The sequence below is a fragment of the Cotesia glomerata genome, linkage group LG3 (assembly GCF_020080835.1).
Source record: "Cotesia glomerata isolate CgM1 linkage group LG3, MPM_Cglom_v2.3, whole genome shotgun sequence".
NCBI classification, from domain to species: domain Eukaryota; kingdom Metazoa; phylum Arthropoda; class Insecta; order Hymenoptera; family Braconidae; genus Cotesia; species Cotesia glomerata.
The window spans coordinates 4995730-5018378 of record NC_058160.1 but is presented as its reverse complement, the minus strand read 5'-3'; the positions used below and the strand labels follow the sequence as shown (position 1 = coordinate 5018378).

General features: G+C 30.2%; 1 protein-coding gene across 2 annotated transcripts in view; it reads left to right on the top strand.

Moving 5' to 3' along the window:
* Positions 1-2489: 2489 nt before the first annotated feature.
* Positions 2490-22649, top strand: part of LOC123260770 (protein apterous-like) — a 60132-nt gene continuing 39972 nt past the window's right edge. The window contains exons 1-2 of one of the 2 annotated variants that reach the window (XM_044722094.1): positions 2490-3501; positions 21413-21719. In XM_044722094.1, the coding sequence (XP_044578029.1) occupies positions 3454-3501; positions 21413-21719 (355 nt within the window). In that variant the 5' untranslated portion in view covers positions 2490-3453. The remainder of the gene's footprint in view (positions 3502-21412; positions 21720-22649) is intronic. The other variant, XM_044722095.1, reaches the window with a different exon arrangement.

The following is a 22649-nucleotide window of genomic DNA, read 5'->3' as shown; positions in this document are numbered from 1 at the left end:
ACATGTGTATTTACAGGTTCCGTTGGTATAATACTTATAAAACCTTTTTTAACTTTATTTTATTTCATTTTAACTGATGATGCTTTTTTATTTTATTTCGGGTCCACCCTGATTCGGTATCCTCAACGATCGGCTTCTTGTCTCTTCAACGGTTTCCCTCTTTACCTTAGAACCGGTTTTTAAGGCATATATACGAATATACGAATACACGAATGGTCCTCTGCATCGGTGTCTGTATCTGGTGTTCCTTTTTGTCTGGATAATATAACTTTTCGGTGTGAGCTGTGTGATCTGCTAAGAACCAAAGAGCTAAGAGCTGAGAACTGCTTCTCAGATGCTTATAATGCTGATGCCGATGCTGGTGAAAATACAACCGACGTCGATCGTGTCGTCTCTCGATTAAACTCTCCTTACAAACATGACAGACTTACGATCCTCCCGATACATTGTCCACAAAAACCGTTCAAGTAGTGACCATTTTTATTTTACAGGTTGCTTGTTGGTGTTGGCCCAGCTGACGAGGAAGTACTCAAAATTTAACAATTATTGTTTCCCATCGAGGCAAGTGCAACTGCTTAAAGTTGATGGAAAGTTTATAAAAAGCCATCGGTTGCAAGTAAAGCGAGGCTTTCAAACCGCTGGTAAAAAAAGCTAAAACTGAACCGCGATCGCAGAAAGCGTGGCCGGATATATGCGATTGCTCCACTTCGTTGATTTCAATGAACACAATATTGAGATTATTTGCCTTGGGTTGAATTAAGGATTACTTATTCGCATTGAGCTATGCGGTGATTCAATTCTTGAAGATTTTGTGGCTTCAGTAACTTATTTTTATTCAGAAAGAAGAAATTCATGTCTCGAGGATAAATTGAGAAAAAAAAATTTGTTCTCGCTCCAAAATAGTTTTGGTCCTCTTCAAAATTTTCAAGAAATTCTTTTTTTCTCAGAAAAAAATTTTTTTTAACTTGAAAGTTGGATAAGAAATGATTGAATGTTTGTTGTTCGTCCAAAATTTTTGAAATAAAAGACAATTATTTTGAAAAAAGGTAGTAGTGCATTTATATAAGTTTAAAAAATAATTCCTTGATTTAATATTCCAAAATTTTTAATGATAAGAGTATTAATATTTATTTACTCGCCATATTTCAGCAACAAATTAAGCGTTTACGAGATTTTGAAAGACTAAATTAATTTAAGATTTATTTTCGCATTGACTTTATTTGAACTTTTTCCAATTTTAGAAAGAACGAAACCTTTGAGAAAATTGATTATTATTTTTAATCTGTTATGTTTTTGCCAAAAATACCATTATGTTAAAAAACTAGTTTCAAAATAACTTCCTAAGATTTCTTCTTTTAAAATAAAGTTAATTTTATTATTAATGAATACTTAAAGCTAAAATATTTTTGAATTTTCAAATTTACTTGAATTATAAAAATTAATCAACTCCTTTTTTTGGATGAATCGAACTTTTTTAATTTGAGATTCTCTACCAAAAAAACTAATTAATCTTCTAAAAAAATCAAAAGAGATTCGGATCAAAATGAAATATTCTTACCCAAGCCGGAAAATTGAATCAAAGATTAACCATCTTAATTTTTCTAGCTCTCAAAATGTCACAAAAAATAAAGGCTGTTTAAATTTCCACATTGATCTAGCCAAAAAAGCTTTTAAAAATTAAAAAACTTACAACTCGCAATTACATCTATCAGCAAAAGTGATTCAACAGGCGTAGGCTTAAAACAAGTATCTAATATGCTTGTGGTAAATTATGACAGAATATCGTCCCATAAAAACCGATTTGCTTAAAGCAATTGAGAAAATCAGAGAAATAATAATAAACCTATGTTCTAAGTATCTCATCTCGGACGTCCTCCAGTGTCTACATCGGATTCTCACGCCTACTCCGAGCAGTTTGTCTCACGGCCAGAAACAACGGGGTACAAATAAAAATAGCAGATAAAAAAGCCAGAGCAATAAAGTTAAAAAGATAAAATAAAAACCAAGTACACATCCATACATATAACACATCACACAAGAAACGGCGATACTCCTTAAAGAAAGGTGGGCTGAGGTTTTCGGCAGAATATAATAAGAACGTCTGATGTGTAACTCGTCCACACAGCAGGTTTTGCCGGGATCCCGCCTACAGACCAAATCAGACATTTCAACTTCTCACTCTACTCAACAAAACTCAGCTCTCACCGATTCACCCCCAACAAAAGAGTGTGAGTGTCAATGAAGTAGACCAGTCTTGTTTACGTCGGACAGCGGACTGTTCAGCCAGAGGTGTCTCCTGATTGCGAGCCACATCGAGTTCAGGACGTGCCGAACTTCCTGGGATCTGCGAAAATTTGAAATAAGTGTCTTTCCGCCGTCTGGAAGCGTCAAATAGCGCAGTAGGCGGGACCAATGACCTTGTGGAGGGAGTAATGGGCGGGGCTAATACAAAACACGCCCCCTTTTTACCACGCTGGGGATTTCAGGCGATTTGCCGGCAGAGGGAGCTTGTGTTGCTTCGTACGATTATAGTTAGAGGTTTCCCTCACTCCACTTAGCAGCCTGAGCGGCGCAACAACGCAGTGTTCTACTGCTGCGCTTCTGCTCAGCACTTTCTTAATAAAATCTCATCCCCCCGAAACGTGTTGTCGTGTGTGTACCGCGGACCGTGTGTCATTGTCCATGTGTCACTCTGTGTGTGTGTATTTTATTTAGCATGTGTATTAGTATTATCTTTAATATATATATTTTTTAACTGTATCATATCATATAATATATATTTATCGGCTAGATGTTGGAGCACATGCGCCATCAGTAGACGCACTTATCACAATACTCTTCAGTCACTCAAGCTGAAAAATTTGGCTCTACTCCTTGTTGAGCTCCAAATTTTTTATTCAAAATTGATGACCTTCATTTGATATTTAAGTCTTTGATTTTATATGAGATTTTATGCTGGGCTGGAAAATTAGCGGATGACAAGTTTAATGGCAAATTTAAGTGATAGCGCGGTATTTTTGAGGACCGGACCAGTGTTGCTATAATCGTGGTCCTCCATGGTTCCTCTTATCAAGTGCCGTCCGACGGATTGACAAACCCAGTGCTCGTGATTAAGTTATACTCTGTGATAAGTTACCGAGGATTGATATTTGGTGATAATTAGGACATTGATTGGTTGTTTATGACGAGACTGGAACGAGATTTATTGACTGCTCGGCCGATGTACGGAAGTTCGTGTGAGTGCGTTAGTGATTTTATTGGCGTTGTTAGTATTGAAAATATTGATATTAGTATTTTTGTCGCGAGTGTAGATGCGATTGGGGACCGAAGCCGGGTGGAAATCTTTCGGAGCTTTTGGCTTAATCACCACCGGCGATAATACGATTCTCAGGAACACCTGATTTTTCGACGTACACCCTCGGCGGGAATCACCCCGCGACAGCAGCCACCCTGATGGGAGTGTATGAGGAGCGCGCCCCTCCTACCACCGGCATGCACTGGGTATGTATATTTCTTTTGTTTATGATTTTTTTTTTTTGGTGGGCTCCATAATTTGTTTTTTCTTTAATTAATTTATTCACTTTCAAAATATAGAAGATCTTTCCTCGCGAAAAAAATATTTGTATTGGACGTATCGGCAAATATATAAAAAAAATTTATATCCACAGAAATTTTTATGACTTATGAATGAAAATATCTAATATATGTAAAAATAAATGGTATAAAAAATTATTCATATGCGTTTTGGCGAAAATGGATAAAAATTTTTTATGGGTTTTAAATTCATATGTTTGTTAAACATTTATATTGTTTCCATGAAAGTTGGAGTAAAAAATCTTTAAAATATAAATTCAAATTTTTTGATAAAATTGCATTCAAATAAAAATCTTTGGATCTCAAAATATTTTTGTTTTAAATTTTATTTCTAATTCTGCAAATTAAACAAAAAGCTTTTTTGAGTTCTAGGGAACCTGATTTTTATATAATTTTAGTATTTCTTGGGATCTGAGCAAGTTAAAAATGACTTTTTGATGAAATTTGAGTAGCAAAAAATTTTTGTCCAAAGAACTTCATATTACAATTCTAAAAAAAATAATCAGAGTACAAAATAGGTGTGATAACACCTGTACATAGAATTAGTACAAAATAAACCCTTAATTCAAATTATCTAGGATTAATAACATATTAACAATTAGCAAATAAAGCATGTCCGAAACCATTAAGACCATAATTAATTATTATAATTAGATAAAAATTGAGCGCTCTTATTCAGCTAGTAAACTTTCTTCTCAATAGTTTATTAGAACAATTTAACAATTTCATAGTATTCGATAATTTATTAAAATCTTTAATAGCTGCATAATAAGCATTTTTTATACTGATGGTTTCGTTAATTTTTGGATGTGTATCTTTTAATGAAATTTTCTAAACGAAAAGAATGATTTGTGTTAAGGGAAAATATTAAAACTGGTAATATATAAGTATGAAGAAAATTGAAAGAATAAAAGGGTAAATCAAGAAGAAATAGGTGAAAAAATAAAAAAAAATCACTAATTTTTTATTATTCATCGAAATAATTAAAATTAAAATTTTTGAAGATTTTAGTTGAATTGTTAAAAGGCTTAATCATAAAATTGAAATGCGAAATTCTAATTTCAATTTTTCATGAAATAATTTAGGAAATTAGGATTTCTTTCAGAGCAAATCAAATAAAAATAAGTATATTAGAAAATAGCAATTTTGCAAAATTAAAAAATTTCTCTCCGTATCTATAATAGTATTTTTCATTTTCTGTGTCAATGAAACGCCCTTAAATAAACAAACTATTCGAAGTACGTAAGTTATTTAATTATTTTTACAAAATTCCGCAAATGAGGCGAGGAAAATTCAAAACATTTTCATCAAACCAGTGTAGCCGAGAATTCTGTGAAACTTGGTGACTTATCCGACCGGATTTAGTATATGGCGATTGATAAATGACGTGAGAAAATGCTTTAATGACTTTTTTGCAACTATAACGGTTATGTATAGGTTATTTTAGCAGTCGGTATGTCTACGCCTGACGTATTTATGGGAAATAGACATCACGTTGCTATTGCTAACACGGTATTACATGATACGCGATTAAATTGTGCAATTGTTCGGGAAAGTATGATATCCATGCTCACAATAATAAAATATATATTTGAGCATCGCTCATCTTGATTTATGCTTCGGGTTTGTTAATTCGAATTTTTTGTCAATTTAATACTCTCAATTTACATATGTAAGTCTTAGTCTTGATACACATATGTGTACATACTCACATATATTTGATAAAATATTTCCAACGGTAGCGTTGACAGTGCACGAAAATGATTATGTTGGTCAAACCGGTTCCGTATGTTTGGGTGCAGTAAAAATGGGATTTGACTCGCGGCCGAGAATTTTTAAAATTTTACTCGTCTGACATCGAAGCAGACATTGAGTTTCTGTCTCGTGTTTTATATAAATTAAACCTCAAATGTATCAGCGTCATCGAACCAACAGCCAACATAACAGTCGAGCCAAGATATTTACAGATGACCGGACACTTTGCGAAGTATTAAATATAAAACATAAAGGCCGAAAAGTTATTGATTTTTACCCTGGAAAAAACCCGTTCTAGCTCTGTTGATGCGCTTCGCGGATTATATTTGCATTTTGCCGTCGTCAGACCAATAATTTTTCTTTAGAAGGTAGAGTCCTCTCTATCTTTACCTACATATATATACTTATTGTCTTCATCGACAGTTTTTTTGTTGGAACTATCAATTTTGTATGGCGTTTGTCTACTTTATCGTGTGATCTTCCATTATACAAGCAGGGTATCCATTCGTAGCGAGGGTTTGTCTAGAGTTAAGGAACAGAAGAGCACCCCCCGATCGTTTGTGACGATAAAAAAGCCCAGTTGACAAAACTGTCCTCGCTCTTATTTCAGTCAGCTGGAGCCGCTTTTTTGGACAAATGCTTCGTAGATTAGATTCTTAAATAGATTAATTAAGAGTTTTTTGTGTCCTCAGGAAATTGCTTAGATCTAAGGAGACATAAATTTTGAATTTTTGTTTTTTTAGATGTTTAGATCTTCTATTATTAAAGTTTATTCTTTTTTAAATTTTGAAAAATGCTTTGGGGAGAAATTAATGCACATATGTTCAATTTCTGTTTTGGTGTAATTTATTTCATGTACGACAAGTTAAATGGTCGTTTCATAGGAATAAAAATTTTCGTTTATGGACATTTGTCACAAGTTATTTTGAAGGAAAAAAATTTTTGGAATTATGGATGAAAATTAATGTGATTAGTAACTTTTAATGTACTCAATTGAAATTTTTGTGAAATTTATTTTAAATTTTGATTTTTTAATTTTGTGCTCCAAATTATACAGTAAAAAATTTTGCGTCATTGCGTTAAAAAATTTTGTGTTAAAAATTTTTATGATAAATATTTAACACTTTTATGTGTAAATTTAATATTTATTGTGTTAAATTAACACAAAAAAGTGTTAAATATTTAACGTGAAAATTTTTAACACAAAATTTTTTGACGCATTGACGCAAAATTTTTTACTGTATATGCTTCACATCTTCTATTTACCTATCTATTTTCTGTATGAATAAAAAATTAATATTATTTGTTAATAGACGAATCAATTAATAAACATTAAACCAATTTGGATGTTTGTTTTTTTTTTTCATGGTACAAATAATCAAAATTATGTTTTTATGCTCAAAAAAATTTTTTTGTTTTTTATTTTCCTCAAATTTGGATCGATTTATGAATTCAAAATTATTTTTAAAGCATTAAAACTAAAAAATTATGAAAAACTTTGAAAAATTCTATTTAAATCTTACCAAAAATTTAATTTTTTTCACTGTCCGACGATTTAGTATCTGGACATTTTGTCCATAAATAATTCTTTATCATCTCCAATATTTTAGACATCAAATGACATAATTATACACATAATATCATTATTAAAAAAAATTTTTTTTTCATATTCCCAGTAACAAAATTCAACATTTTATAGATTTACCTGTTCTTTCAAATGTCACGCATTTAAATGTGCTATAAAAATTAACCCAACGCTTTAATTGCAACAAATCATGATCACATTTAAATGAAAAATTCGAATGAATTATACCGCTGATAAAAAAGACCATTTCCTTAATTTATTGTTAGTAATTATCATCCGACAGTTTAATAAAACAAAGACAGCGTTGACGCACCTGGCTGAAAGTAAAATGTTTAACCTGCTTCAGTAACCCTTATCGGAAGTTAATTCTGCAATAAAGATCGAAAAAAATGAATAAATCAAATAAATGGATTAAGATCATGCCCATAAAGTATAAAGTAGTCGTATACATACAGATGTACACTTATATAAATATACACGTATTTTTGAACATGCTTTTTAACACGAAGGTGTGAATTACATAAACAGCAGACAAGTTACCTCAGGAATTCCTTCAGTCATCACTGCAATGTCCAAAGAGCGTTAATAACCGTTTAATGATTACTATTATAGTTATAATTGTATAATAAATACACTGAAAAAAATGTATTACGAATTACAAATGCATATAACACAATCCACATTATTATATACAGTAATTAATACTGCGACCTTAAAATATAAAACATCAAGATCAGAGAGAGAGAGAGAGAGAGTGCAGATGTGAGTGCGTATTTCAATGCATGAGTAATGTGTTAAATGCACATTAAAACCTGCTCGAATAAAATAAAACTCGATTATATTAGATTATACATGTTTAAAGTTCATTTGCATTACCAGCGACAATCGTATATACTTTTATATGTAGGGACTATGGGAATATCTTGTTGTCGTTCAATTGCCCCTGCGCTTATATGCACTTATGAGCTTGGACTACGATTTGTTTTATCTCGATTCCAGATTTAGTGGGACAAGGGGCACAAGACAGTTAACATATCTGGATACGGTTACAAAGTTAAATAGTCCTTATTGGATTGATAATTGATCATTGATGTACTATCATTAGAATTATCATTGTTATGCAATTGTTTTGATTTCATTAGAAATAAGATACAATGATTTTTTGATATTTTCAATTACTATATACATAGTTTGGGTACTTTTGAAATAAATTTAGAAAATAATATTGCTATGACAAGATTAATTAATCATTAGTGATTATTAAAAATTATTGTAGTAATTTAATGGAAAAATATAGCGGAAATAAACTTATAGAACGAACAAATTATTTAAAACTCCTTCAAAAATTTGACAAGAAAAAATCAAATATCATAAAAAAATATATAAGATTATATATATAAGAAATATATATATTATATATATTAAATATATAAGAATATATATAAAATTATGATAAGTCGCAAATTTACACAGAAAGAAAAATTTCTTGACTGGAGAATAAAATTCTTGGCTTAAGAAAATTTTCGGGTGCCTGAAGGAAGACCGAAGTTGTGTTGGCCGAAGTAAAAATTTTTCTTAAAATTCTATTCTTGGTGAAAGTCATTTTTTCTTAATTCAAATTATCATAAATACTTGATACAATAAATTTTTATATTTAATCAAGATTTTTAGATACTTTAGGGAAGCAGCGCTACCTACTTCAGGTGAGAAAAAAATTTTTTTGCTCAAGAAAATAATTAGGAAGAAAAATATTTTCTTGGCTCAAGTGAACCTTTTTTTTCTATGTAGGTAAAAACCTTTCTAATGATACCAAATTGAACTATTAAAATCCCTTTTAAAATAAATATATGTCTGTCACAAAATTTTATTTTTATTGTCTTAATTATTTAAATAATCAATTAATTATCATCGAAAAAAATATTAAACTATGAGAAAACATAATAAATTCGGATTACGATTTTTCTAATGGTACAAAATTTTACTATAAAATTTAAGTTAATTATATCGATTAATATTTAACATATATAATGACATTGACATGAACAAAACAAAATAATAAAAAAAAAATTTTTATCTAATTAGTAATTCTAATCTGTTTATGCACAGTAAAAAAAATTTTTGTTGGGGACAACATTTTTCTTATTGTCGTAATTATATTGATTAATTCAAAAACTTTTCTATAAAATTGAATGTTTTTGATCTTATAAATATCTATTAGCTAGACAAAAAGTCTAAGAATTAATTTGATTGAATTGAGTCCTTTTTCGAGGATACTCAAAACATCCGGTAAAAATTTTTAAGTTCTAATTTTACTTAAAAATTCTACTGCGTAGTTGAAAAGTTTAAAACCAACATTATCGACAAATTTAAACTAATTGTTCTATTAACGCTTAGTCATGCAGAACTGTGCGTGCAAAACTTAAAGCTATTATAAACATTAAAAGTGAATAAAACAAAAAATAAAACGATATAACTGAAGTAACACTTTAAAGAAATTAATCGAAATCATAAAATTCCAATCAAGTTCTGTCCATTTTCAGAAAGATTAGATATCACTATGTTTTATATTTTAATTGCTTAATTACAGTTATGACACACAGGTAATTACTCGCACACGCACTAAATTACTATCCGCGATATCTAACCGATATTGTATACGAGTTTTTTCAACTTATCAAGACTATACTAGTGATAAGAATGTATTTATAAATAGAAAAATTCGATGTGTTGTTTGTTTTCTGAAATCATACTACATATTATGTTATTAATCTACGATAAAAAAAAAACTAAAATGTAGCTTAAAATTAAAAAAAAAAAATTTTATTATTATTCAAATTACAATTTTAGTAATTTAGACTAAAATTTTTTTTCTGAGCTAAATCTCTTGATTTTTTTTTTTAAATATAAACAGTCTAAATTAATATAAATACGTAGAATTTTTCGCACCACAAATTTTCTTGATCCATCAAATTTGAATAATAACATGGAAGCAAACAAAGTGTATGCCTGAAATCAATAAATAATTACATAATTGGAATAGTTTATTACTGATGACCACCGCGAAGCAACCCTCGTGCTGGAAAGGTGTGTGAAGGTATTATTTAGCCTTAATAATTTCCAGATGCGCAGAGCGTTACATCCTGCATTCATCCTCATACTCTCACTTGTGCACATCAGACATACACTTACGCTCCTTAATAAGGTCTTGCACATCTTAATAAATCATTTATACTGTCACTTTTAGCTGCAATTCAACGCTAGTATGTTTAGTGTCCTTTATTTTATTTTATTTTATTTTGACGATAAAACAAGAAAAAAAAATAGGCTATTACTGAATACTCTATTATTAAATATTTATTTATTTATTTATTTATTTAATAATGCCAAGGCTGATGCCAAATGGCAAGGTATACAAAATATTTTTGCAACAGTGGATACAATTTTATAAAAATTTGAATATAATGAATATAATAATAAAAATGCTTATGATAAACTATAATATGATTTAAATTTAATTTTTTATATGATTAATATGATTTAACTAGGGTAGATGGGCTTATATATTATCTGTAGTTATACAGTCAAAGATAATAACAATATGAATTATAATAACATCGAGAGTGACAATAGGTAACTTAGTTTAAGTCTCTTGCTCCATTAAATAATTAAACAGTTTGGTTTTAAAGACCTCAATACTGGAAGCACCAATAATATCAGGGGGCAACGTTTGCCAGAGACGAATAACAGTGATAACAAATGAATTTTCATAATAATTCGATGTAAAATCCGGGATTTCAAAGTTAACATTATTTGATTTGAGAGCTAATCTTTGTGATCGTCGAGAATCAATATCAATAAATTGTTCACTTAAGTAAGTCGGCTTATCTATTTGTAATAATTTAAAGAAATATGTTGCTATAAAATAAGTCCGTCTCGATTTTATGGAAAGCCATTTTAATAATCGACAATAGGGAGTTACATGGTCATCACGTTTAAGACTGAAAATGAATCGAATTGAACTGTTTATTGCTCTCTGTAATTTTAAATCGTTTTCTGCCGTGGAATCAATAAGTACAGCACTACAATAGTCAATTAGTGGAAGTACTTTAGCTGAAATTAATAATTTTCTTATTTCCTGAGTAAAAATATTTTTTCGTACGTTAAGACTATGAAGCGCTGAGTTTATTTTCTTTATTGTGTAAGACACATGTAGCTTCCAAGAGAGATTAATACTGATGTGTAACAATAGGAGGTATTGAGTTTGCATCTAACTTTCTTAATCTACCATTTGATCCAATAATCATTGCTACCGTTTTATTTAAATTTAATTTTAACCCATGTTCTGCAGTCCAATCTGCAATAGCTTGAGCATCTACTGTAACCTTTTGGATTGTTTGTAGTAAATGAGGTTGATGGAAATGATAATAGATGTGTATATCATCTGCAAACAACCCGTATTTGCAATTTATAATTTTTTTTGCAACTAGATTTATTACTAAAAGAAAAAGAATAGGTCCTAGAACAGAGCCTTGAGGTACTCCAGAAGTCGTTGCTAAGAAGCCCACCGGGGAGCCATTTTCATCTATGATTGACTGAGATCGATTTGAGAGATAAGAAAAAAACCAACTTACAACTTCAATAGAAAATCCCAATTCGACCATGGCTATCAAAATCACCTTTGAATCTATATAATCAAACGCTTTACTTAGGTCAAACAATACTAGTACTGTCAATTTTCCTGCATCTAAAGCATGTCTCAAGTCATCAGTAAGTTTTAAAAGTGCTGTTTGAGTACTATGATATTTTCTGAACCCAGATTGGTATTTGTCTAATAATTCATTTTGCTCTAAATAATTAACAACCTGATTTGCAACGATTCTTTCAAAGACCTTACTTAGATGAGAGAGATTTGCTATTGGTCTAGTATCAGATGGTGACTTGGGTGGAGTAATTTTATTTAACGGAATAATAAAAACCCTCTTCCAAATATCAGGAAAGATACCCGTCGCAAACAACTGATTAAATAATGACGTAAGAAATAATGATATTTGTTGAATATGGTCTCTCAGCCAACCTAGATTTAAGCCATCCGGACTTTTACCTTTAGATTTTTGCGATGTTAAACTCAAGGCTTTGGTAACATCAACAATATCAACCATGCTCCAATCGAAAGAGCAGTGTACTTTACTGCTATATAGTATAAATAGTGAGTCTAGAAATTCTACATTACAAGGTTCATGTTGTCTGACAATTGTAGCATAATGATCGTTAAGAACATTGGGATCAAAGTAGTCTAACGGAGAAGATTGTTTTCCTTTTATTAACCCTAAATGCTTGAGCCCACTCCAAACAGTACGACCAGTAGGTAAATTTACAAGGGCATTTTTTAGATAAGTTTCTCTCGCATGATTTAATTCTGAATGATTAATATTGAATTAATATTTAATATTGAATAAATTGATCGATCTCTAGTATCTGTTATATATAAAGACATAATATCTATTGGATTTGACATAAGAACCTCAAAAGTAATCTAAGGGCGACTTACCCTCTCTGACTTCCTGGGCAACGGCCTGTAAAGGCGTTACCCGGCAATAATTATTCCCATGCTACAAAGCGTAACCGTAGATCCGTTCATTGTGAAACCACTCTTGTGATGTATGTGTATAAAAATGCACATATGTATTTAGAAATAAGTAGATTTATTTTTATTTATATTTGTCCTTACATATGTTTGATAGATTTCGATCGTATGGGAGTTCAATCGTCTGAAAAATCTTAGAGTTACATATCATGTTTCATGAAATCTAATGTTTGGTCTTCATTCTCCTTGTTGAGATTTTAGAGCAAAATTTTTTTTTATCAAAATTTTGTTTTAAGTAAATAAGTAAATTTTACTTGATTCAGGATATTTTCCTCTTCAGTCTATGCAATGGTACTCTTGAAAATGATTTTTTAAATTTTTCGATTAAGAAGTTCGCTCTTTTATAAATCAAGTTAATTTTTTTTTTTCAGTGCGCGATTTATGTACAAAATTACGCAAAATTTTTACTGTTTGTAACTGTAAAATTTTATCACAATGTGTATTAAAATTCACAACAGCTTATTGAATTTTCTAACCAAGTCTATTTCGAATTTCATATTTATTAAAGTATGAAAATTAAAAATTTTTTTTTATGAAAATTCAGAAAATTACTATATTTTTTACTTAAATTTTATAGCTAATTAGTTATGAAAATTACGATACTTTTTTGAAAAATTCGTAACATTTTTTTCGGCTACATAAATAAATTTGGAATTTTCTTGAAAAATATTAATAGGGTAAAAAATGAGAAAAAAACTACTCAAAAACTTAAAATTTTTTTGTATTATATTTTTCAATGTAAAAAATTTTATAAAATAATATTTTATCATTACTTAATGGTTTGAAGTATAATTTTGGTATGATCTTTGTACATTAATCTTCACTACTATGTACACAATTCGCCAGTTTCAAGTAAAAAATTTTCTAAAACAATACAAAAAATAATTTCCTCATCATCATACTTCTCACAATCTAAAAAATTTTCCCACATTTTCTCAAGGAGCATGATTCTACAAAAAAACTTTATTACCTCAAATCGACAATTTTTTCCCACATAAAAATTCTTCTTTCTCTAAAAAACTTGGATCTTAATACTCTTCAATAAAACAAATATAAAATATTCTATACTTCCAATAAAAGTTTCCTTTAAAAATTTACATTATCAATAAAAAAAAACTATTAAGAATACCAAAAAAATTTTATTGCAAACCTAAAATCTCGTTTGACCTTTTATTTTCTTCTTTATATATTTAAAGCTTCTACTTTGAACTCTTCCGATTAGCGACTAGTTGAATGAAAGCACTTATAATCAGTTTCTAAATATTACCGACTTGACAAACAAACAAATAAATAAACCAGTACACACATGAATAATTAATAACTGAGTAATGCATAATATAATCGAATTCGGCGTCTATCAGTCTGTCGATTGTTATTTGTAAACACAGTATCTTTCTATCTCTATCCCTCTGATATAATGACTATTAAAAGTCCAAACATATATATGAAATAATATATACCATAAAGCGGAGATTATTTAATAGTATCGTAGTCATACCGCGATAAGCCAATCTCTACTGTAAGGTCTTTTTATGTTTGTTTAATTATTAAAATTCATATTTTATTATTATCTCTCTTTCTTTGCTGTTAATCTTTACCCATTGGCGTCTGTCTCCTCAACTTAACTCGTTTGACTCGGTAACTCAACTTCTCCGTTCACGGCATGTCTGGCGACGATAGTGACGTGCTCCCAGCGCGTCGAGACTCATAATTTATTGGCACACAACACACAAACGAGACAACGACAACGTGATGTCTGATTCTCCTTGTCCGCAGTACAGTGGTACATTAGAGAGGAGTCAACTTGTCTTCTTGTATTAATATATGTTATATGCGTTTGTCATAATTCGGATAGTAAATTTTATTTATTATTATTGTTATTATTTTAAACATTAATTTTTTAATACTAGAAATTTGAATAGTGCGCTACGCGCGAGCCTTAATTTTAACCAATAAGGAATCAGGTCCCATTTTTTGCGAGTTTCAACGATTGACTCACTTCACACTCACATGTATTTTTGTTGTAGGGATTAAAGCTTTTCCAATCCTTTAATTTGGCGTTTTTTTTCAATCAAAAATTTTAACTACAATGTTTAAAACTCAGTTAGCATTGAAACCTTTAAAACTAAAGCTTTTAACATTTTTCTAAATCTTCAGTTAAAGAAAAACTGTGAATTAGAGTTTGTTGATTGTCATTGAGAAATCCAGATGAAGCTTAATTAACCTAATCTGATTGCTATTTTTGTCGTTACTATTTCTGTTTACATCATTTCTATATTTTTTTTTTTATATTATTTATTTACATTATTTTATTTTAATCTTTAAGTTCTCGTCCATACTTAAAACATTTAAATAACTTAATCTTAGGAATTTGGACAATAAATGAAGATATTAAATTATAAGGATTGCAACGTTTCGCTGATTTATTTCAGCTTCATCAGGCAAACTAAAAATCAAAAAATAATTTTTAGTTAATACAATTCTTATAATTGAATATCTTTATTTATTGTCCAAATTCCCAACATTAAGTTATTCAATTATTTTGTTTTGTTTACATTATTTCTATATTAATTTTATTAAATTTATATACTTATGAGTACTATTTCACTTGAATTTTCCTGTAATGTTGCGATTCAGCTGGCGCCTTGGCATTTAAATCAAATAAATAAATCGTAGCACCTGAAATGTGTTTGTGAAGATCCAGGTTCGACTTCTGGTTTGGTCCGATTGCAATAATTTTTTAAATTCTCGTACTTATCAGTCAATTTGCATAAAAACGTTAATGTTCAATTTAATTTTTTTTTTTAAGTTCATTTATTTCAATAACATCAATCATATATCTATTAATAAAATAAACTAAATAATTAAATTTTTTAGTGGTACAGAATAATTTAAAATGAACTTTGACTGTCATTAGCAGTATTCGGTTCCTTATAATTTTTTTTTAAATATTTAAAGTCTTGGTGTGTTATTATTATTATGAAGACAAAATTTTATTTAAAAAAAAAACCCGATTTTTAATTTATTGTTAATTTAATAAGATTACTAAAATGAAAAAAAATTGTCACTAAAACGTTTTGATTAAAATTTCTAATAAAAATTAACGTTAAATTAAAGGATTGGAAAGGCTTAAATAAAATAATAATATTTATTATTATTATTATTACTATTTTTTTTTATTTGGGTGCGATGTCGCAGCAAAAACTATAAAAGAATAAATTGTAAGCGGATATGACGGATAACCCCGTGACACCCTCTATCATTGTATCACTGAATACTGTAATATTTTTATCATTATCATTAACATTCCAGTCGTCAAAACTCACAACTTTTTAATTTAGGATTCACGACCTTTGATCGATTAAATTCCGACAAAATTTCCATGTTACAGTTTTGACTTTAAATTTTTGAAATAAGATTACTTTTTTTATGAATATAATGATTCAGACTAATTTCGTAATAAATTCACGTAGTTCATAAAAAAACCAAACCGCCTACATGAAAAACTATCACCAGTTTATTTTATCTAGTCAAAGGTCTAAAAATAAACACGAAACACAACGGGGTCAGTAGATATCTTCGAGTTATGACTATACTCGAGACGAAAAGTAAAACTTCATTTGAACCTCCGATATACGGTGTCCAAAGATGCTCATCATTCAAGACTCAGAGATGGTACTTAGTAATAAATATTAAGAAAAGTAACGAATTTTTCAGTTAGAAATCTTCTGAAGTATTTCAAAAAATTTAATTCATAAAAAAATTTCAATAACTTTAACTCACATTTTCTTAACTTGAAGGAAATAAAAAAAAAGTTAAAAATTTCCACGGAGACTTAATGTCTCGAATGAAAAACGGAAGTCCATTTGACGACATACTGCGGACCTCCCTTTGGAGGCTCTCGTTCTTCATGTCCTCGAGCGACATTTCGAACGGCATTCTTGGGTCTCCGCGGTAGGTTCCGCGTCTCTATACGCAACTTCTTGTTATTTATCTCACGTTTGTGAAAAATTAAAAAAGGCCGAGAGAGTCCGTCTCATTCCCACCCCCCGGGAGTTCGCCACCTCCCTCTCTCCCTTCGCCCCTTTTCGCGGTTACGTGTTAAGGTTTTGTTTGGTTCTGGTCGTTTTGTCTGGTGAAAGTTTACGACGCACTCTGCTCTCTGCTCTCACAAACTTGCAGCAATATCTAAAAAACCCGGGTATTTTATTCGTATGAGAACATATAATAGATATAAGGCAATGCTGTCTCTTGGCGTAATAGTAAAAGCTAAGAGTGTGCCTTAAACGTCACTTAGAAAGGATACTCACTTGTTCCTTAGTTGACGCATTTTCAAGGACTTCCGAGGGACAGAATATCAAAACTCGAACACATTTTGTCTTTTTAAAAGATATTCTCCCAGAAATCGTCCAAGTATTTAAAAATTACTAAATGATTGTTCTGTATTTAAGTGATTTATTGATACAAAGTCCTGATATTGGAATTAAACACAAATTTTTATTAAAATTAATCACAAAAAAATATTGCTTGCAGATATTACAAATTTTATGTTACTATAATTACAGTACAGATTATTTATCTTTGAAAATCTAATTTCTGATGGAAGATTTAATTGAATAAAAAATTATCTTATTCAAGATCGATGTTTATTGTTTGATATCTTTATTACGAGCTGACGAAATCATATTGTAATTTTTTAACGAAGAAATGATCAACAATATATACTTAAAGATTACCCAGTAAATAAACATCGACATTTAAATAAATTTGTTATTGAAACTTTAAAAGTAACCACACAGTAGTTATTAATCAAATTCGGTTGTTCTAATAAAAAATTGCATTTATATATACTTACACAGAAAGAAAAATTTCTTGACTGGAGAACAAAATTCTTGACTCAAGAAAATTTTCGGGTGCCTTAAGGAAGACCGAAGTTGTGTTGGTCGAAGTGAAAATTTTTCTTAAAATTTTATTCTTGGTGGAAGTAATTTTTTCTTAATTCAAATTATCAGAAATATTTGATACAATAAATTTTTATATTTGATCAAGATTTTTAGATACTTTAGGGAAGCAGCGCCACCTACATCAGCTGAGAAAAAAACTTTCTCACCTTGAGAAAATTTTTCTCTTGAATATTTGATACCCATTTTATACTATTTTAGCGTGCAATTATACATATTGAATGAAAAAAATGATTCAATATTATTTAATCTTCCCATTTGACATGTTAGTCAATAAAAATATTAATGAAAATTTACTATCGAGATTTTTTATTTTTTGGAACAAGAGAGAAATTTTCTCAAAACAAGAAAATTTTATTGACTTAAATAAATTTTCTTGGATCAAGATACGTATTTCTTAAAGCAAGAGAATTAATTTTGTCGGAATAAGTGAAATTTCTTGTGTCAAAAAAAATTTTCTTTTCGCTCAAGAAAATAATTATGAAGAAAAATATTTTCTTGGCTCAAGTAAACCTTTTTTTCTATGTATTAAAATATCACGGAAAAAAGAAAAAGAGAAAAATTACATTATAAATAGTAAAAGCGTTGCTTCATACAAAAAACTAGTAAAATTGCAGTTCGAAATAACATTTGTATAAATTCAAACTTTGAATATTAATTTTCAGAGCTTTCAATGTAATATTTACATTTTACAATGTGATTCTTACAAAATCTGTAATAATTACAATCTGAAACTGTAATTTTTCTCTTTTTCTTTTTTCCGTGTAATAATGATACACTGGAGGTTGTTTGATGTAAAGAAAGAAAACTAACTGTCAAAAATAGAGCTGTCATCACCAATGTGAATGGTTGTGTTTATTTAAGCGCCATCTACCGGCGAAATTTCGACTTTGTCCTCGATAATTTATTCTTGGTTCGACAACTTATTATATCGACAAAGAACGGATACTTTTGAACCAAACATTAACAAATCTGGAATCAAAAATCCTGCGCAGGAGAAATTCTTTAAAAAACCGGTTTTCTTAAATAATTTTCTCGGCTCAAGATTGTTTTTCCAGTAGTTTAGAACCAAAAGAAGATGACAAAGAATATATAGACAGAGCAAAAGAAGAAGAAGAGGAGGATGCAGCGTGCTCTCTGATAGCGAATCAAAAGGTAGCACTTGCTGAAAACTGTTTATGATGACACAGAGCGGCCATAATCTGCGTTGTTGAGAGCTGCAAACGTGCCGCTCGCGGCTTGAAACCGCAGTAAATACCGGTATCTACTGTCGTAAAGTACGGCATTGGTTTTCTACTCAACACATATAGATAGAGGCCTGGATCCACACCAGCAGCAGCAACAGGAACAGGAGTAGCAGTAGCAGTAGCTGGAGAATAAGAGGCGATGAGAGCTGCAATGCACTAGCTGAGAAAGAGCTTTCGTACATTATATTACATACAAGTGCCTCAATACATAACAAGGAAGTAGCCAGCTTTGTCGACCGGAGGCTCTTGCGAGAGGGAGCGAGAGAGACTCAAACAATAATTTATGTCGCGGTGCACCACTGCAACCGAGGAAAGAGAAATAATGTTCAAGAGCGAGAGAGAAAACCGCTGACAGTTGAAACACGGCGGTGCCTGTGTCTCTCCTCGGATTGGCCGGTTCCAGAGGCGCCTTATAGGGTGACCGCGCATGCGCTGAGATCTGCGACATCCATCAGCGTCTACTGGAGTGCCGCTGTCACACGGCGTAACCCGCCGTCACTTGTATTGGCCTCGCCTCGCAATTCTCAATTCTCCCTCTTTCTGTTTTCTTCCACAACCAAGACTGTCTTTGTTGTCTTTGTTTTTTGCCACTCTTCAGGTACTTTGTGTTCCGTTTTTAATTCTTATTCGTCTTGCTCGCGATTTTCGTCTCATTCTTCTTCTTCGGCTTCCTGTCCTTCTCGCTGACTTGCTTTATTGTCCTTTATTCCCGTTCGGTCCTCCGTTGGACCCTTATATTACTTCGGGCAGTTGTATTGGGCTTAAGTACTTACACTTAACCCCGCTTTTTTTCAAAAGATTATACTTGAAAAGAAAAAAAATTTTAGCCATGGACTGTTTAAAAAAATTGAATTCAAATTGAGAAAAAAATATAAAAATATCAGTAAGGTAAAAGCCCCAATAGATGATCACGTACCAGTATATGATCACTCCGTGTATTTGTATATCTATATTCACAAATATAGGTATACAAATACATGGAGTGATCATATACTGGTACATGATCATATATTGGGGCTTTTACCTTACATTAAAAATTAAGGTAGTACCCTCGGTTAGATATTTACCGTTCAGAATTTGATGAAATTTGACATATTAAATTATAGTAAGATAAGAAGCCTACTAAATTGTTGAAAAGCTCAAGAGAACCAGTAAAAAAATATTGAGCTTTTAAATTTTTAGGGTTAAACATTAAATCGTACGAGAAATGACCATTTTCATTTGATTTTACAAAAAGTGACGTTCAGATTTTAATAAAAATTAAAATGATGAAAAGAAATTACATACTGAATCCTTTGCGTAATTACAAGTACAGATTCAGAGCATGTAATAGTCATAATGAATAAAATGAATTATCAAAAAAAAAAAAAAGGTTTCGGTCTCTTTTTTTTCAATGCAACGTTACAGAGGTAAATTAAAAGAGAATTTGGATTTGATATTTTTGGTTCTTGCAGTATCGACAGTGCTACCATCAGGTGTGAAATGTTTACTTTCAAATAAATCACATATTTACTTGAATAATTTATAAAATGTTCTCATAGTTTCAATAAATTATACATCGACGGTCTAATTAGAAATTGGTCTAACTCCTTATTTTTTGAACGGTGATTTTTTAACATTTTGATGTAGCAATAGTCTAATTATAAATTATTTGAATGATCCAAACCAAATTATTATACCTCTACACACACTGAAAAAAAAATTTTTTTCCACCTAGAATACTAAATTTTTTACTCGAGTTTTCTTGATATAAAAAAACTGGTATTCTTAATCTTAAAATACCACGCTTTATTTATAAGGCTAGTTTTTTGACAGTGAGAAAACGGTATTCTTATAGTTAAAAAACTTTCGTATTTTAACCATAAGAATACCAGTTTTTTAACTATAAGGAAACATTTCCTTGGTAGAAAAAAACTTTTTTTTCGGTGCAGTGAAAAATTTTTCGTGATTGTGTAGAGTGTTAAAATTTGTGTGTAAAATATTACACTCTACTGCGTAGAATTTAACATTCTTATGTGTTGATTTAATGATTTAACACACTAGAATGTTAAATTCTACATACTAGAGTGTAATATTCTATACACTAATTATAACACTACACAATGACGAAAAATTTTTTACTGTGTATAAGATATTAAATTGTTTTTTAAAGTGATAATAAATTTTGAACTAATTGTTTTTTCGCACAATTGTAAGATTCTCTAAAATGGAGTTATATAATTTGCTAATTAGAACGTCGACATACTTTTTTAACATGTGACATGGCAATGATTGAAAGTTGATTAAAATACAACAAATAAAGTAAAAAATTTTAATCTTGTTGTTAATTATTTCGATTTCAATAATACTTTTAAATTATCATACACCATAAGCTTGAAAAAATGGAAATTTGAAAGGTTAAATAATACAAAATAATATCCACTATCATTTACCGCACAGTTGATTATTAAAGAATTAATAAAAATATACAAATAAAGAAAAATAGTCTACAAAATTCCTTGAGTAAAATTGAAATTTCCTTCCTTTTTTTCCTTAATTCTAAAGATTCAAAATCCGTTGACACTGAAAAAGTAAAATGATTGAGAGTTAAATGCAGTTAATGATAAAACGTGTTGATTTGTTTCAGCAGCCGCCAAACTCGCAGGAGCGAGGCAGCGGCTTGGCTTTGGGCTGTCAAGGTGGGCTGGGAGGGAGCGCAGGGGGGCCTGGAGCGATGGATCAGGCGCGGGATCTCAGCCCGTGCCTCCCCGCGTCGATGGGTGATGCCGCAAGACCCACCACTTTACCGTGCAGCCCCCCTGCGGCTCATCATCATCACGTATCGTCCCATCGAACACAGCTTCATCAGACTACTCACTGTGGCTCTAATAACAACAACTGCTACGACGGAACGACCACCCCTTACGAGTCCAGAGATTACGGATCTCCTGGAGGTGGGTCTTCCTTATCTTTACAGTATCTTAATCACAACCATATAATTATTGTTTTCATCAAACCAACTCACTGCTTACATTGTTTCTGATGATTATATTTATCTACACCAAAAGAATTTTTTTTCTAACTATATACCGTAATTGTGAGACGTTACGCTACTCCTGATCTAATTACAATTTTAAATAATTATTTTCATATGCAATGTAAAAAAATACAAAAAAGTACCATTTATTTTTAATGTAGTATACCAGGCAAAAATAATAAAAGTAAAAAATTAATAAGATCAATAATTAATTTTTACTATTTTAATATAAAAAATTACAGTAAAATCAAATGTTTTTACTTAAATTACTAAAAAATTTACTAAACTCTCCAATCAATATTAATCGAAGTAACGGTATTATACACCTATCCTCCGACTTTGCAATCGTTCTCGACTTTTCAGCTATATAAAAAATTACACATGTCAGGGATTAAATTTTGCTGAATTATAGTTAATTGTAAGAAAGTTTTATAAAATCATCATTCTAATAAAATATAATGCAATTAGTTAAATACTATTTGTGAAAATGTACTTTAATAACATTCGTAATTTTTTGTTACATAAATAACTTTAAAAAATAAATTAAATCAAAATAATTGATTAAGGTAATTCTTTCCCAACCTATAGTTTATGCTACTGCTGTCTTTTTCATTCGCTAGTGTTGCCTCTCTTATGGGATATTGCTCACTTACTTCCACGCATGACTTTATTTGTTTACTTTACTAGTTTATCAATGATTTCTTAAAAACTATGCGGTAGGGAATTCCAGAATTTTTTAGGGTAATTATAAATGTATTAATTTAAATAATATTAGTTTTTTGTGAAATTCTTAAAATTTCTTCAATACCAAAATAATAAAACTTCGCAGTTTTCTCTCTCTTTTCTC